At 41.5% G+C, this 18,268-nt stretch overlaps 1 protein-coding gene across 1 annotated transcript in view; it reads left to right on the top strand.

Moving 5' to 3' along the window:
- Positions 1–2,582: 2,582 nt before the first annotated feature.
- Ccdc198 (coiled-coil domain containing 198) overlaps positions 2,583–18,268 on the top strand; it is a 34,635-nt gene continuing 18,949 nt past the window's right edge. Inside the window, exons 1-5 of the mRNA XM_051177113.1 lie at positions 2,583–2,994; positions 5,682–5,764; positions 13,184–13,270; positions 14,589–14,690; positions 16,660–16,819. Of these exons, the coding sequence (XP_051033070.1) occupies positions 2,778–2,994; positions 5,682–5,764; positions 13,184–13,270; positions 14,589–14,690; positions 16,660–16,819 (649 nt within the window). The 5' untranslated portion in view covers positions 2,583–2,777. The remainder of the gene's footprint in view (positions 2,995–5,681; positions 5,765–13,183; positions 13,271–14,588; positions 14,691–16,659; positions 16,820–18,268) is intronic.

Below are 18,268 nucleotides of genomic sequence, written 5' to 3'. Positions count from 1 at the left end.
TGAATCAGTTTTCTTCAAGAATGGGGTCCCTGGTGTTTCTAGTCCCAAGTGGACAGATCTACACACATGTATATACAAGCAACATTAAATGGACTCAATGGTGTAACACGAACAATAAAAGATGGGGAGACAGATATTGGGGTTCAAGCTTCAAGCTGAAGATCAGAGAAGCAAAGCAGGCAGCCACTAGCTCTTACCTCTACCTCAGACCAAAGGCCTGATCCACTGAACCTCAGATTGTATCTCAAGACTGCTATGCTCTCCTCAATGTAGGTGGAGACTAATTCTCAGACTGACTACTGAATTTCCCACTTCTATCTTATATACCTCTCTAGAGGTGGGATTAAACATGTGTGATCCCAAGTGCTGAGATCACCTTTGTGTGAACTGTTTCTTTTGGAGACTGAATCAATTTCATGTAGCTCAGTGTGACCTTGAACTAACAGAGATCTATCTACTTCTATCTCCTGCATCCTGGGATTAAAGATGTGTACCACCACCACCTAGCTTCTATTACGAGTGTGGTTGACTTTGCATTCTGATACTTTGCAATCTTTATTAAATTATAAGGAATATATCACCACACAATGGGATAGATAGACAGACAGATAGATAAAAATAAAATAGTTTTATAGATGTATAAAACAATAACTAAAGAAGAGGTTATGGATTTGTACATGGAGGATTTGTAGAGGGAAAGGAAGGGGAAATGATCTAAATACATTACTCATGTATGAAAGTCTCAAGAAAAAAAACTTTAATTTAAAAATTTATAAATTTATAATATCACTTCCTATTTGTAAATTCTACTGTAATTATATATCTTATCATATTTACTCATAATAATGTATGTTCACAACCATCCTGGAACTGGGGAGAGAGCATTATAAAGTGTCCTAAATAGTTTAGCGACAGTCAGGCTTTGGAAGATGAGAGCCCAACTCTTTTGGTTAAGAAATTACATCTTATATTTAATTCTGTAGCTGAAATTCAATGACAATATTTATTTTATACTATTATTATTTTCTGCTGTTAATCTAATAAGATCATACATATGAAGTTTTTAAAATAGCCTTTTTTGAGATAGGGTTACACTTTGTAGCCCCAGCTGCCCTAGAGTTTACTACATAGACCAGACAGCCTCAATTTTACAGAGAATGCCTGCCTCTGCCTTCTGGGTGCTGCAATTAAAGGCATGACACCACCATGATTGGCCTTAAATAATAATTTTTAAATACTATCATTTTTCTAGACAATAAAATCAATGGATTTGCCCTCATTTATCCTCATTGGTGTTTTTTCTATCCATAGACAGGAAAGTGACTGTGTTAATGGAGTCTAGCCTGTGAGCAAGAACTATTCTACATATGTGGACAAGTAGCAACACTGGCCTTGGAGGAAGAGCACAGAGGCTGATGGAACCAGGTGGAACCAATTGATCTCTTCTTCACAAAGTCTTATTAGTAACCCTGCTTTCTAAGTCAGGACACTAAATGATTTGTAACAGTTGCAAAGGTGGGATGTAGCACCTTTGTCTCTTTAATCATTTCGACAGCTGGCCAGCTTCCTCAAAGCTCATATTCTCCACAGATACAGCCTCTCAAAATTAAATAATAATAATAATAAGGCAAAAAAAAACTAGAACTAAATCCTTCTTATTGACTATCAAAACTTTCCAATCACCATGTTAGCCCTTAATCAATGGATTTCATAACATGGCGAACATTTTTAATTTTTCTGTGGAATTAGAAATGCCAAAAGTGCCAGGCAAGGAAATGCTGGTACATGCCTTTAATCCTAGCAATCAGGAGACAGAGACTGGGGACCTCTGAATTCAAGGGCAGCCTAGTGTTCAGAGTGAGTTCCCAGACAGCCAGGGCTACACAGAGAAACCCTGTCTTGAAAACCCAAAGAGAAAAAAGTGCTAAAAGCACCTGTAATTTGTGGTTATGAACAGCTCCAATGTGCAAGTGAGTCTCACTCTGAGTGAAGAACTGAAATAAAAATTAGCCATAATCCCATCACTCAAAATTCACTGTTCAACACTTGGTGTATTTCCCTGTTTTCTTTTCTACTTAAAAAAAAATAATAAATGGACTCTGTTCGAAGATAGTTTTTATTTGGACCACTCATTTAAGACATCTGTTCCTTCATTCCTGGCAGGGAGGTGGGGAAGGAATCCTATTGTCTCTCCATTCTTCTGCAATGTACCCATGTCCTTCAAAGGGAGTCAAGTGATTGACAGAAAAATCAAATGATTTCTTTTCTTAACTGGAAGACATAGTCTTTAATTAAAACTATAGATTAACAAAGCCCTAATTCATCAGCATCTATCCTCATATTCCCAATGTCTTAGCTCTTCTCACTATTCTTCCCAAAGTGTTTGCTATGAAAGGGCAGCTCTTGAACTTTTCTACAGCCCTGCTCTGCATCTCTGTTAGTAGTCTGAGGTTGGGTATTTGTTTAATTATCAATAGAAGCTTCCATCCTTGCCACTGAGTTTTTCAGAGAGTAGAATAACCAAGTCAATGTTTAACTGCATTCTTTAGTTCTGGAATGGCAAAGTAGAAGTTGAAGGGAGGTCTCCATGGAAACCAGCCTCCCAGGAAGTGGCCAGAGAAGTTAGTGTCGGGGGACAGAACTGGAAATATGTCATGAAGGAAACACCTGTTTTGGTAAGCTAAGATAAACAACTGAAAATACTGAACTAAATCAAGCCCCATAAAGGCCCCCAAGCCCCCCTCATTATGATTTTCTTCTGAATATCTTCAAGGAAAATGGGCCTGGGCCGCTCCAAGCCTCACCCCCGGGTAATCAAAGTCACACCTTTACAAGAAGCAGAGATTCCCGCGGCAGGCCCTGTGTTCTATGCATTAAATCGGAACCTGGAAGAAAAGAGCTCATACCCATTCTCTAGACTGCAGGACCAAAATCAAGCTCTGGAAGGACTGCTACCACCTCTTCGAGAAACCTGGTATGGAAGACATCCTGCAGGTACAACACAGCCAAACATGAGATTTGCATGTCTGGGATTCAGGAGAGGTGTGGGTACATTTACCTAACAGTCTCAGTGATCTCTGAAAGTCTAGATTAATGAGATGCAGGAGAATGTTTTTCAGTGAGAACTGAATGTTTGACAGCTAAATGTCTTCCAGTAAGCACATTCGAACACTTGTGTTGATTCTGGATAAAGGAAGGGAAACAGTCTGGTCTCAGGTTAGTCTGTAGTGATTTCAATACAATGTCTATTTCTATCAGGTCACTGAAATGACACAGATGTGATAGGTGGTGGCAACAGTGCTCCAGTTGGGCTCTTAATGTAACTCATTGTCTCCAAAGAGATTGGATGCATCCAGCTTTGTGGTTTTGAAAGAAAGTAGCACTTTAGGAGTAAACCTTTCCAATGTGAATTTTGAAGCCAACCCAAACAGAATCAATTAACTACATGAGGGAGAGTAGATGAGTCACCTGCCCCAGCCCCATGTTCTTCATGATTGTCACAGAATTAAGGGAATGTTTCCCACTAGGGTGGGAAGGCTATGAGCCTGAAGTGGCTACAAGTTGTTCTTGGGTATTTTTTATGACATGCAAAATATTTTTGATGACCATGGTGATAAACAGATGTGCTAACTTAAGATGAAAAAAAAAATCACATTTTCTCTCCTTCACATTCTACCTGAGTTACAAAACATAGAACTCTGTCTGAACTGCAAGATCTTCCCAGGGTGGTTTTCATGGTTACTTTCTCTACAGCTAAAATATTCAGTACTGTTGACTTATAAGGCTTTCTTAAATGTTTTTCATTATTTAATGACACTGATTCCTCATTTGTTTGTTTGTTTGTTGCTTTGGATTTCTATTTGTTGTTAGTGTCTCACTATATAACCGTGGGCTGGCCTCAAACTCTCTATGTAGCCTAGACTGGCTTTGAACTCACAGAGTCCTGCCTGCCTTTGCCTCACAAGTGCTAGGATTAAAGGCACAGAGTTTTATCCTCTTCTGAGTTCTAAGGTTTTGGTGACTGGGTAACAAAAGCTGATTCAAGTACTTTGGAGTCCCACCTGAAAGATTATATTTAAAAGACAAAAATCACATTCGTTATAAATAACAAGGGATAAAGAACATTCTCTATAAATATTGACTGTACTAAAATGATTCTGAGTCCTGGCTTTAAGGGCCCATGGTCTAACCCCAGCCCCACTAAATACATCACACAGCCTTATGTAAGTTACTTACCAGTTTTGCTTACCTGTGGTCAGGAGTAGAAGTGAGTATCTAGGACAGCTTTTGCCATATGGGGTGGTCCAAGTAAAAACAGGATAATATCACTCACATCATATAACGGTGAAGAGTACTGGTGTCTAGGGGGAAATGCTTTAAACAATTTAGATTTTAAAAACCAGTGTGGTGGAGGTAATGTTTCTGTCATGTTCAATATATGGCATAATTGGAAAGAAAGTCATAGATCTCTTCAAAGCTGGGGACAGCCAAGCTCTACAGAGTCTATTCAGAAGTTTTCAGGGTAGGGACCCACAATTACTTGTTTGTTTTTGCTTTATTTTATTTCAAGTGCAAAGCATGAGTATAGGCTCCCCTATGTGTAAGAATGTTTTCTGATCAAAGAGAAAGCCGAGGACTCCATGCAGTTTGGCCATGGCAGCACTCTTGAGTGGCCCAGTTAATCAAGCCAAATATATCCTGTATAGTGAGTCATCATCTAATTCTCAGCACAGCAACTCTGTAGCCTTGGCTTGTATAAGGAACAGTGGCATGTTGTATCCTAATGGCAACTTGTGGACTGTCCCCTGTTAGCTTTCTATTTACTCTGAAAAGATAATGTATTTTCCTTTCTTAGAGTATTTTTTCTGATTTCCTTTATTGGGGGGGTTCATGGTATTAAACTAGTGGGCTGGAGACAGAGCTCAAAGGTACAGGGTTAGGCTAGTAATATGAGATCCTGGGTTTGTTCTCCAGTAGAGGGGCTATTGGGTACTCATAAGACTAATCAGTAAGTTTCTATTTTCCAGGTTAAATTCTGTTTGAGTAATACCTATGGTCAACACATAGTTAATTTTGCAACTGCCTTTTTTTTAATCCGCCTTCAGGACAGAGGTGGCTCGGGGGTGGGAGGGGGTGAGGAAAGAAGAAAGCAGACTAAAATGTTCACTTGCATTCATGTAAGAATCCTGCCTTGTTGTCTGTTGTGGCATATTTGTACACTGTGTGAAAAACATATTGCTGTGATTGGTGTAATGAAAAGCTGAACGGCCAATAGATAGGCAGGAGATATAGGCAGGACTTCCAGGTAGAAAGAGAACTCTGGAAAGAAAATGGAGTTGCCAATGAAATAGAGGTAATACCATGTGGCAGAACATAGATTTTAAAAATATGGGTTTGTTTAAGTAATAAGAGCTAGTTGAGACAAGCCTAAGCTAAAGGCCAAGCTTTCATAATTAATAATAAGTCTCTGGGTCATTATTTGCAGACTGGCAGTCCAAAGACAGTCCAACAAGAAAGCTTGCTACATGTGTCTTATCTTAACATTCAACCAGTGAGTTAAGCATGTATAATTGAAGATGCAAAATTGCATAGATTACTACTAAACAGTGATAAACCTGGATGCCTAAATTGACAATAAATTGATTTTAATGATTTATTATTGCCCCCCCTCATCCTTCAAGTGTCCAGGCCCATACATCTTGACATTCCACTGAAACATGAAGAATCAAGCATTATCAAAAGGCATCCACCCCGAAGAATTCAAGTAAGATTAATTTAAGTCTTCTTAAGAAATGTTTTTGTTTTAATGCTAATATCTATTTCCATCTACAGTCACGAAAGAACCTTAAATACCTTGTTAATGAAAATGCTGTTAGAAAGAATGTTGACAGTTCCAAAGACCACAGTGTTAGAATTTCCTTTAGCAGTGATGTCACTTTTGAGGCTCAAAGCTCAAAAAAAAAAGTATGCTAACAAGGACTCAGCTATAGATTTAAAGGACCCAAATCCAGCACTTAGTTGAGTGTAGCCCTTTAGCCCAATATAAGAAAGAAACTGTCTTCTTTGTTTTCTATACATGGTTCAGAGAGTGAAGAAACTTGCCAAAAGACACACTGAAGTTGTTAGCCAGGGCTCTGATACTTCCAACCCTCAGTGGAAGTTATCTCTACCTCCCCTTCACCCGGTTCTTTAATCATCCTAGATGCTACAAGTAGTGGTTGAAGTTGGGGAGACAGGGCCTAGATATAGTGGCACATGTCTTTAATCCTAGCACCCAGGAGACAGATAAAAGCAGATCTCTGTGAGTTCAAGGACAACCAGGCCTACATCATGAGACCCTGTCTAAAAGAGAGGCAACAGGGGAGATTAGGGACATCAGAGCAAGAATTTTTATGCATAATATAAATTCTAATAAGACACCTCATTCTAGAAAGAGAACGAGATCAGAATGGATTCTTAGAAATGAGAATCAGATAACAGAAGGCATAGGGCTGGCTCTCTGTGAGAGAGAAAAGGAACCAGCCACACCCTACCTGCTCTACAATTCACCTAGATGCCCAGAGTAGTTCTGTGACTAATGGACCTCTTTCTTGAAGACTGTTTCTGTTTCCACCTGGTCTTACTTACTTGTCTTCTTTGGAAGCTCAAAAGCACTACTTAAAATTATTATTACCTATAGTTCCAACACAGCATTTATTTCTCCCAAAAAATATTAGAAAATGCAAAAATAGTATTTAGCTCAAGAAAAGTGAAGGGTAAATGTACTAAGTCAATGTCTAATATAAAATTGTGAGTAATATCTTTTTGCCAAACAGCCCTAAAGTTGGCTTCATTCTTAAACTAAATGTGTTCCTTCAAAGGAGTATTTAATATATGTCCCTGTGAAGCCCTGCCTCTGGCTAGCTCAAACAGAAGAAATCCCTATAACTAGAGAAATATATTCATATTGTTCTCTCTAGTCCTCAGAATAATTTTAATTTTGTTAATCTTAAGTAAATTAAGGTTGGGTTTTATTTACCTGAGTTCAAAAAGACGACCTGGATATTTCAGAATCTGGCACTATACCCTCATACACCAGCAAAGCACCTTAAGAATAATCAAGACACATTATCTGATTGCAAAGACTCAGCCTTGCCCAATCTTAAGTCTTCAGCCACTGACATGTACTGCACAAAGTCTAGGAGTGAATGCATGGAAGAAGGTTCATCCCTGATGCAGGGGAAGCACAACAAGTGTACAGATAACAGTGTGCTAAATTACAAGGATACATGGGGATGCTTTGTTGAACCTAAGAACTGGCATACACTAGAATGAGCAAAGTTCTAGAAGGCAGAACTCTGTAGATGACCTGAGTCTCCTCTGTACACCCGCTTTCATTTCCCCCCCCCAAAATCAGCTTTCTCTGTTCCTCAGGGCCATCCTAAACTTGAATCTTATGTATCCAATCAAATGGACAGAGAGTGGCCTGACTCTGGATGGCTGGGATTCCAAATTCCTGTGGAGGAAAGAGCCTATTGGCTCAGCTTTGCTAATGACTCTAGCTCTAGTGAGCGGAAGACACGCTTGTGCTGTAGAGATGTGGGCAGAGGAGTCACCCTGTAGGTTCTGTAGTCAGCTCCCAGAGAAAAGGGAAGTCACTGGGAACTTGGCAGACACTCGCAAAGATACCATCTATAATTATCCTCACAAATGAGGCTCAGCACATTTTCTACCACAAATGGGTTTTTGAGAGAATAATAAATGCTGGGTTCCCATGACATGCTAATTAATAGCCTGATCTCTGCCAAAGAAAATTCTAAAATTATTTTTAATTATTAAACCAAACCTAATTGCATCCTAAATAATTTGAATTGCGTATTTGGCGCTCTTCACTTCCTGAACATCTCTAGTCCTCAAGCAGAGAGCACCTCTTCCTGGAGGCAAGAACTGAGCCTCTCTACCTAGAGCTCTTAATCAATAGCCCACCCCTTCAGCCACTCCCTCTATGTAGAAGAGTTGATCAGCAGCGCCCCCTCCAGCCTACCCACCTTCTCCTCCAACCATACAACCTAATAGGAATGCCCTCCAGCTAACCCCTATCCCCCATCACTACCACACACACACAGAATATTGGCCCAGGTAATCTAGCTGAATAATTCTGAGTTCCAGAGATCTGTGCAAATTTTAGCATCTCTATAAGATTCACCGTGAACCTATTAACCACTGCAAGCCCTTACCAGCAGTCCTGATTCCCTTAAGCCCCCTCTATCCTCTTCCCCTTGCACAATATTTCCCATTAAAGCTATTGAGAAGCCCTAATTTTAACATGTGAAATCCAAAGCACTCCGAAATCTACTTTTATCTGAACAGTGACATTACCCCAGAAAGACAAAAATTCTACACCTGATCTCATGTGCTGGTTTGCTGCCCAAACAGCAGAAACACTGTGTAAAATCACCTTCCGTTAGTGCACCTAGCACACATTTCAAACAAACTGTGTTGAACTTGGGTACCATTCCCAAGACATCTCGTTATATATGTAGGAATATTTGGAAATACAAAATAAAACCCAAAATTTGAAACACTGCTGGTCCCAAGAATCTCAAGTAAGGGGTACTCAGTATATATAATATATGCAATAGGGTTTTGTAAGTGCTGGCAAAGTCCCCAAAGGAAACAGGCAGTACACTGAAACCATAGCAATACAGAAAAGTTTTCTTTGTAACTATCCATGCATAGAATTTTTGTTAAGAGAAACAGCCAAAGCTACTGCAGTCACTGTTATAGGTGGCTGATGGATAACCAGCTCCAGACCAAGGCTGAAAGGAAAAGACCAGATAGATAAAGCTGTATTGTGAATAAGAGTGACCCTCTGTTGAGGAACACAGTCACCCCATATCACTTTGTGAAGAGTCAGAAACCCAAATATCTGACCTCATCATCGTCCCCTTCTTATTGGCTACACCCAATAGGAAGTCAGAGGCAAGGAAGCTGCTACATGGGTACAGGCAAAGAAGTGACCATTGGATGATACCTGTCACTGTGGCATTCAATTTTAGGCATTTCCTTCATGCTAAGACTTTCTTGCTGCTGAGTGCTACATTTTATTGATTTTTGTCCTCATCTATTAAAACAATCACATACACCCACACACAGAGATATGTCCACCCACAAAAAAATAAACATCCCCATGGGTGTTCTTTCCCTAGTTGAAATGGTATAGATTTTATAATGCTGAACCAAGCTTGCTTTTCTGGCATAACCCTGACCTGGTCATAAGTCTCTAAGCACATACATTGCTGAGCTGGATTTCCTAAGGCTTTGTGCATCTACTTTAATGAGTGAGATGGATCTACACTTTTCTAATGCACTTGTACACCAGCTTTGCCAGCAAAATTGAATTAGTCTTGTAAAATGAAGAAATTTCTCATCCCTTTTTTCAAAAACATTTACTGTAACACAGGAATTCTCTATACTCCTAATGTTTAGTAAAACATACCCTCAGTACTATTTTTAGACTCTTGGACTTTTTAAGGGAAGTGATAATTTTTCCTACTAGATTAATTTCTTCATAGTTCTGGGTATCTTAATTCTTGCTGACTGTTTCTTGGAAATTATCCAGTTAACACAAAGCTTTTGAATTTAATGCTATGAAGTCTTATCTTCTTCACATTCAACCTTTTTCTGTCTTATGAAATGAATCTTCCAGCCTACAGTGTGAAGCGCTCGCGTGCGTGCGTGCGTGCGTGCGTGCGTGCATGCGTGCGTGTGCATGTGTGTTGGCTACAGATTGATGTTGGGTTTCTTCTTTAATCACCCTCCACTTTATTTTTTGAAAAGGAGTTTTTCTTTGAATCAGGAGTTCACCAATTCATGTTCGGACAGTTTGTCCTGAGAATCCAATTTCCAACTCCCAAGTATTAGGTCTCCCACTTGTGCGGTAAGCATTTTATCCACTGAGCTATCTCCCCATGTTTTCATGTTTTCAGTGCTGGGAATTGAACCCAAAGCCTCATACATGCTAAAAGAACATGCTTTATTACTCAGTTCCACCCAGCCCTCCAGTTCTCTCATAAGCACCATGGTGGATAACTTGTCCCCAATTTCAAGTTGTGAGCCTGGATCTCCTATGGCGCATTTCCTAATCCCCTTTGTTCAATATAAATAACTCACAAGATTCACCTGCCCTAAGTGTTACAGATCAGCTGCCCACAAATATTTGTGTTTCTCTTTTGTTTTCTGATCTAGGGAAATGTTTGCCTTGTACCGAAGCCAAATCATGCCACGTTGGCTTTATGTTTTTGTCCTTTGCAGACAAAGAATGTCATTGAAATATAACTGCATAGCAAGGACTTGATCAGAAATTCTTTCTGGGCCATAAGTTGTCTTGACGATCACCTACTTAAAGGTGTCATAGAACACATTCTCCACTTCCCAGAGTTTTAAAAGACACATCCGTAAGTCTCTGTGCCCCACAAATGCTACATTTTCTTTGGGTTGCTCTGACCCACCTTCCTTTTCTTACCAATACACAAAAATAGCCCCTCTTAGGTTAGTGTTTGTCAGCAAGTGTAGAGACGTGTGGTGCATGGATGGTTTATTCTCCATTCCCAAAGCCCTAGCACATAGTCCAACTGATGATATTGATCATGTGTTGAACAGCCAAGTAATTCAGAAATCTTAAGACAAATAAGATATTTCTGAATATTAAAAATGAAAAGGTTCCACCCTGCCAGTTCTCTAAGCAATGCCTTCCAGCGTGTTTCCTTTGCAAGGGATGAAGCGAGGAATCTTCCTTCCCCTGTAGGACAAGGGATGTGCATGTGAACCCGGGAGTCTGAAGTAATGTCACTTGACTGGCATATTTAAATGAAGCCAATTTTCCCAACCATTTTTCTGCACAGCTTCTCAGGCTAAATGCTATGCTGGTGGAAAGCTGCCTGCAGTGTCGCTTGCTGCCATCTAGTGGCTTTGTAAAGAGACTGCGTGGTTGTGTTCTTTTTTCCGAAAGTTCTTAACAGTGTCTATCATTTAACCTTTATCAGAAACACGAAGGCTGAGAGTAAAGGAAAGGAGCCCCTTGTGACTTAGACATTCATACTATCAAATAAAAAAGCTGCTCCAAAGATTATTTTTTAAATGACTCAAGTATCTTGGCTTCTTCAGACTCAGTGCTCATGCTGCACACAAAAAAATCCTCTACAGTCTAGACCCTATGCATTTTTGTTGTTGTTGTTGTCGTTGTTGTTCATCTGTCACAACATGTAACCAATGCAGTCCCCAAACAGAAAAATTTCAAAGGAATCATCAGTGTCCCTGGGGGAGTTTTGAAAACTACTCCCAAGACATACCCCAAACCTGGGGACTCGTAGATTCAGCCAAGTGCTGCAAGACTTTAGTTTCACAGTGCAGGGGCATTCTTAGGATCAAGCATCTGCAGGACAAACAATAAAGTGAAGAACCTGTCTTGGGACAAGGTATACATCGGAGATGAATCCTAGAGATGCCACTTTCCAGTTGGGCAAACTTGGACAAGCCATTGGCCTTTCTGAAACAAGGACCTTCACAAATTATACACAGGGTTTACCTGAGAATAACGTGTACACTTACTCATGGACATAGTGTGGAATAATGGCTACATGGCCATAAAGATTCATACATACACAAATACTGGAGACCCACCATGCAGAAGAGACACAGAGCTTCCATTTTTTCCTTCACCCAAACTGCATTCCCAGCTGTAATAGATTCTTCTTCCCAACATGTCAGGAGGGCTCCCTCTTCTTGGGCTCTCCCTCCAGCATCTTGGCACAAGCAACTGCTACCTTCTAAGCCAGCATCTTCACGCCCTGAAAAACTGAGAGCAAAAGGAACAAACAAGCTTATCCTAGTACTTAGTCACCTCCCATTGCTTCTCTGCTGGATTTAGTTGTAAGGCCAGACCTCATGGGAATGATCTCATAGTCACCATTGATTACTACTGAGGAGTCTGAGAAAGCTTCTTTGGTGAGACTAGGATAGAGAGCCAGTTCTTACCTCAAACATAGTCTGCCTAGATGTGAAGAACTCAGCTGTCTCTCTGCAGACCTAAACACACACACACATACACACACACACACACACACACACACACACACACACACACACACACACATACACAACACTGCATGTCAATTTGAGGGGACCAACTATACCTCCTATGCTCAACTTGTAGAACCCAACGTCTTCTGAGGTGAAGGAAGGCTAGGCGTAGGCCAGGAAGTGCTTGCTGTGTGGGGATGAGCACCAGACTTTGGATACACAACACCCACAAAAAAAGCTAAAACTCCAGGTCTGGAAGCATTCCGTTATGACAGTCAGTAAGGATTGGGATGGGAAGAGTTATATGCAAATACAGATGGTTCCCAGGGGCTCACTGGCCAGCCATATAGTAGAAAATAGAAACCATTAATTACAAGTTCAGTGAGAGATCCTGTCATAAATATATATATATATATATATATATATATATATATATATATATATATATATATTTGGTTGAAGGCTACTGGCACACCTGGCATCAACCCTTAGTCTCTGCATGTACACATATGGATGGAAGTAGCCACACATACAACTGAGAGAGAGACAAGTTAGACTAAGCCATGGGTATATTTCCACTCAGTTTTAGTGAACCTTTCAAGCTCAAATAAAAAAAAAAAAATGTCTCCCATAAGGCCTAGCCCTAGCTAGAAAGAGATAACCCTATCATCTGTTAGCAATTTCCTTTTAAGTGTGTCTTGTCACCCATGATTACTGAGGGAGCTTCTCCAGAGATGTGTTACTTCCTAAGCACTGAGACTGCTCAGCTGGGTGGTCAAGGGAAGATCAGGTATGTCTCTGGTGTCTCTTTCATCTCCTCTAGTCTAAGACCCCAGCTATTTGGTAACTTTGAACATGGTCCCTCAGTGCATCAATTCTCTGACCAAGATTTTTATTGATAACTCACTGGAAATGGTAAGATAGAACAATAAAGAACCCCAGAGGTCAAAAAGCCTTTCTCACAGATAACAGCTGCACTACTGTGGGAGTCACCTTCTCTGCACACGGCCCAGGAAGAAGTTCTGCTTGCACAGAGTTCTCACGTAGTTTAATGTCTCTGCTTGTGTGTTTCGTCGCCTCATGGCATGAGGGATGCTGAATACTCTAAATATTGGACTTCTAGAAGCTTGAACCCATTGATCTGCCACAAGTAATTACCTCTGAGCGACTCCTGAGCCAGCAAGAAGCCAGAACAAAACACAAAGCAAAGGTGAGCTGTGGCAGTGGCTGACTGGGGGAAGTGGGGGAGCCTGGGGGAATCGCTCTTTTCATGTTTCCCCTTCACACAGGAGTTCAAAGCCAAAGCAGACAGTTCAGTCCTTGGCAGGTAGGGTGTTTGAAGCTTCAGTGCTTGTCCAAGCCTGCCTCCAACTGGCAAGTGCACTTCACTCTTGGATGAGGCCAGGCTCTGTTTGCTTTGTGGAACAAACAGAGCTATGCACATGAAAGAGAATTTTACATGGAAACAGATGATTCTAGAAGTTTTAAAATCTGCAGTGGGGGAAAGCCAATGGCTCTTCCCTTCACTCCTGAGTTTTCAACTCCCTCCACTCTGTCTCCAGGGAAGAGCTTATCTAGAAGCTGTTCTGGATTCTGTGCCACAGCCTCCATCAAAATATAATCCCAGGGAAGGTCTTCTGTTAGCTTTGTCCTGCTGAGTAAAAATGAACACTGTCAGTAGTGGTCACGTTCATAGCCTGTCCTCACTGGAGCCAGCCAGACACTGCTGTGTGGCTGCGTAAGGGACATCTGAACGCTACAAGTCCTCAAATGCATGCTTAAGGTGCTGACAGTGGAGACAGCCTCTCCCTAAATTTCTACACCATCCGACACATTGTTAAGGGGGCAGCAGAAAGGGCTATCTATCATCAGCTCTCTCCTTAACCTCTGGACAACAGCAAGTGACAAATAAAATTATATCACCTCTGCTTGCCCTCCATAGCCACCTTTACTGTGCCACTGAATTTCATTACAAACTAAGAGGAGACCACCAGATTTACAAGTAGTCACTTCAAATTCTCCCTCAACTGCCATGCTTTCTCGGGTTTGCATTTGAAAATGAACATATGCTGTAGAGAAATAGGTCCCACTGAGCCCCCCCAGGGGGAATCTCCTCTCATTTCACAGCCAGCCAGTCAACAGTAGAAGACACAGGGAGAGAAAAAAAGGCCTCATCAAACCAAGACACTTACCTAGAGGGATACTAGAAGCATCTGTTGGCAGGGGAAATGGTATGTCGTCAGTGTGAGATTATCAAAATGAAATTGTCAAAACCCTTGCATTCAAGGCTTGCAAACCCCTGCAAGAACCTTTAAAACACTATTAGACACACAGCAGATTGCCACTTTGTTCTCTGACAGCTACACAAAGGACTTGTCGGGGACACAACAGCACAGTACCTTTATCATGACAGGAGACCGGTTACGGATTACGATGGATTAAGATCTGTTCCAAGAAGGGTTGAAAGCAGTGAATTGCAGGAGTCAGTAACAATTATCCCATACTAATAAACATGTCGTCTTTCATAGCAGGAACTTGAGAAGACAATGCAGCTCTCAGTGTACACTTCTGGGAAGAGACAGTATTTACATAAGATGCAAATGCTGGAGATGAACCATAAAAGACAGGAGGTAAAGAGAGGAGGGTTATGATTACCAAATTTGGAAGGAGAGCATCATCACTGTCCTGCCAAGTCCAGTCTGTTCTCAGCAGCGGAGCTGAAGCTGCTACTGCCTGAGCCCGGAAAAACAGGAAGATGACCTTTTGCTCCCAGCCTTGATGAGGCTTGTGTTTTTTGTTTTGCTCTGTTTTGTTTTTCACTTCTCTGCAAGATTAGATCTATGCTTCAAGCATATGTTTCTTCTTCTCCTTCTCCTCCTTCTCCTCCTCCTTCTTCTTTTTCATTTATTTCTTTATTTTGTAGGAACAGAGAGCACACACATGTGCCGTGGTACATGTCTGGAGGTCAGAGGCTAATTTTTGGTAGTAGGCTTTTTTCTTCCATCTTATGGGTTCTGGTTATCCAACTCAGATTGTCAGGCTTGGCAGCAAGCTCCCTTAATCATTGAGTCATCTCACTGGTCCCGTGTTCCTTTTTATTTGTTTCTTTGTTTTGTTTTTTAAGAAAAGGTCTTATTACATAGCCCTGGCTGGTCTGGAACTCACTGTGTGGGCTAAGATGCCCCCTGCCTCTTGAATGTTGGGATTAAAGGTGTACAAAAGACTAGCTTATGTCTCTTTTAAAAAGCTGCTCTTTGACCTTCTGACTATAGCCAGAAAATAAGGCAAATAATATTAATTTCCTAGTATAGTAAGAGAGGGAAGGAAGCCAGCCTTTATTCTGATCCACAGGCCTCTCCCTATAATCCATGCCATAGAATTTCCTAGGGAGAAGCACCTTGTGCTGGGCATGCCTCTCCCCCATGATTGAGAGGCTATAGGGAAGGACTACTACAAGGTCTAGGACAGTCTGGGTTACACAGAAAGTTTCAGGACAGCCATGCTATGGAGTGAAACCCTGTTTCAAAAAGAAGGGACACGCAAGGACTTTGTCTTGATTCATTTCTGCTTCTATAAGAGAATTCCAGAGACATGGGGATTAATAAAAATGATGGTCTACTTAGGGTTTCTATTGCTGTGAAGAGACACCATGATCACAGAAATTCTTGTACAGGAAAACATTTAATTGGGTGCTGCTTACAGTTCAAAGGTCAGTCCATTATCATCATGGTGGGACATGGCAGCATGCAGGCAGACATGGTGCTTGAGAAGTAGCCCAGTGTCCTACATCTTTACTTGAAGGCAACAGGCAGTATCTTCAGCATGTATGAGACCTCAAAGCACAACTCCACAGTGATGTACTTCCTCTAACAAGACCACCCACTCCAACAAAGCCACACCTCCTAATAGTGCTACTCCCCTTGGAGGCCATTTTCTTTAAAACCACACAGATGATTATATTGCTCATTGTTCTGGAGGAAAGGAAGTCTGAGACTGAGATACTAGTAGTTGATAAAAGGTGGCACAACAAAACAGAGAACATGGTAAGTGACGATGTTTATGAGAGTGAGGGGTCAGGAGCAAGAGCAAGCCAAGGCAAGCTTTGTAACTTCCCAGGGTGAACTGGCCTCTTCCAGTTTTACTCTGTCCTTTGGGTGAAGCCCTCACCACCTAAACATCTCTTAAAGGCCCACCTACAAAGTAGCATAAGAATTGGGGAGGGGGGAGTTTTCCAACCTATGAATTCTGAAGCACACACTGGAACACTTTCTCAACAAAGGTCTGCAACTCTAAACTCCACTCTCTAAAGAGCCAGCCTGTAGTTCTATCCTCTGCAATTCCAAAAACTCACCTACAGACAAAGGCTGACAGGAATCCTCATTTCATTGATCCACCTCTCTACGAACCAGTGAACATGACCATCTTTCTCCTAACAAGCCTGAGAAAAAAGTTGCCACAGAATGGGATGGGAACAAAGCCATTCCAGAGTGTTCAAAGGTGTCCAGGTCTGTGAACTGTCCACACTTTTGGTGTTACTGAATCTGTTCTGGGGGAAGACAGTTTAGGAGATCATTAGCCACTTCTAGTTTATCGTTTCAGGCCCAAATGGAGTTGATGAAGATCCTTCACAGTAAAGCAAGACTTGATATGCAAAAGCTGAAGGACCATAATGGTAATAAAATCACCCAAAGCATGCCACGGAGCAATGGCTATGAAATTGTCACCATACTGCCTGATGAAACCATGAACAGAGACCAAGGTGAGTACTGTCCTTTCTTTAGTAAAACATTTCACATATTGTTTTGCTTTAGTTTGGAAGTTTAGTTGTTGTTTTAAGACAGGCTTTTATGTAGTCAAAGATGATCTTGAACCTCTGACCCTCCTGCCTCCTTCTCCCGAGTGCTGTATTGTACCACTATGCCTGGTTTGTTTATGCCATGCTAGATATGGAGCCCAGGGCTTTATACACGGCAGGCGAGCATTCCACCAACACAGCTACATCCCCAGCTCCTTAGTTTGGTTTTGAGACAGACTCAAACTTGAACTCAAGATTTTTCTGCCTCAGCTTCTTGAGCACTGAACTATACACACATTTGAAACTTCATCACATAAATGTCCACGATGGGCAGGGGAAGGAGAGTGAGGAGACAGCAAATGGCTGTCACTCAGGGAACAAGTGAAGTCTCAGAATGAATGGCATGCTGCATTGTGTTTTGCATCTCAGAGAAAGAAACAAAACACCTTAAGCTCTGCATAAAAGCTTCTTTCTTCTTGTAGATTTTAAGTGCTTTACAGACACTCCTGAAATCATAAGACAGGCTCACAGCATCATCTTATGTCAGACGCATGAAGTTGCCTGTGCTGGCAGGGCACATACACGTCAGCTCCTTTTCCCTCAAAGCACCCTTTGTATTATAGTTCAGCTTTCTTGGATACCCAATAATGCCTACACTGAATCTAGCATGATACCCTCTCCACATGGTTCCTGCCTCCTCCATCATCTTTATGGGGAGGACCTTGTGTCCCATGTCATTTGGGCCAGAGCTACATCCCCAACCCCATATGCTAAATAAAGTTCTAGAAGCACTGTGCTAACATAGAGTAACCTCATAGAAAGCAATCTGGCCCTATCACTCTCCTGCTTAGAAAATCTTCCAGGACAGGAGAGCTGGCTCAGTGGTCCAAAGTGTTCGCCATTCTCCCAGAGAACCAAGTTTGCTTCCCAGCACCCATGTAGGGTGGCCCAAAACTGCCTGTAACTCCAGCTCCAGGGAATCTGGTATGCCTTCTAGCCTCCTCTAAAACCTGCACGCACACACATACACACACACACACACACACACACACACACACACACACACCATATAAGCACACAAACGCATACTCTTAAGTAAAAATCTTATTTAAGAAATGCAGTCAGATTTCTATCAACCTGAGGACAAAAACTCAACTCTTAAACAGCAGGCCTCAGACCTTTCAGGATCTAGTCACTGCCTATTTTTCTGATTTCATCTCCTGCTGCTCTCACAGCCAGCTCTACACTCTAGCCTGGGATTGTTCTGGGCTTTCAAACAGACATCCTCATCCATAACCTGCTATGCTGTCCACCAACTGGAGTGTCCATTAAGTTTTCCCAGTGTGAGCTCCCCCAGGGGAAAGCTGCATGTGTCCTGTATTGCTCACACACAGAGGTTGCTGTGCTGGGAGC

Source organism: Phodopus roborovskii, unplaced genomic scaffold, assembly GCF_943737965.1.
Source record: "Phodopus roborovskii unplaced genomic scaffold, PHOROB, whole genome shotgun sequence".
In the NCBI taxonomy this organism is placed as follows: Eukaryota; Metazoa; Chordata; class Mammalia; order Rodentia; family Cricetidae; genus Phodopus; species Phodopus roborovskii.
Note: the sequence above shows the minus strand (reverse complement) of the source record. Positions and strands in the feature narration are given on the sequence as shown.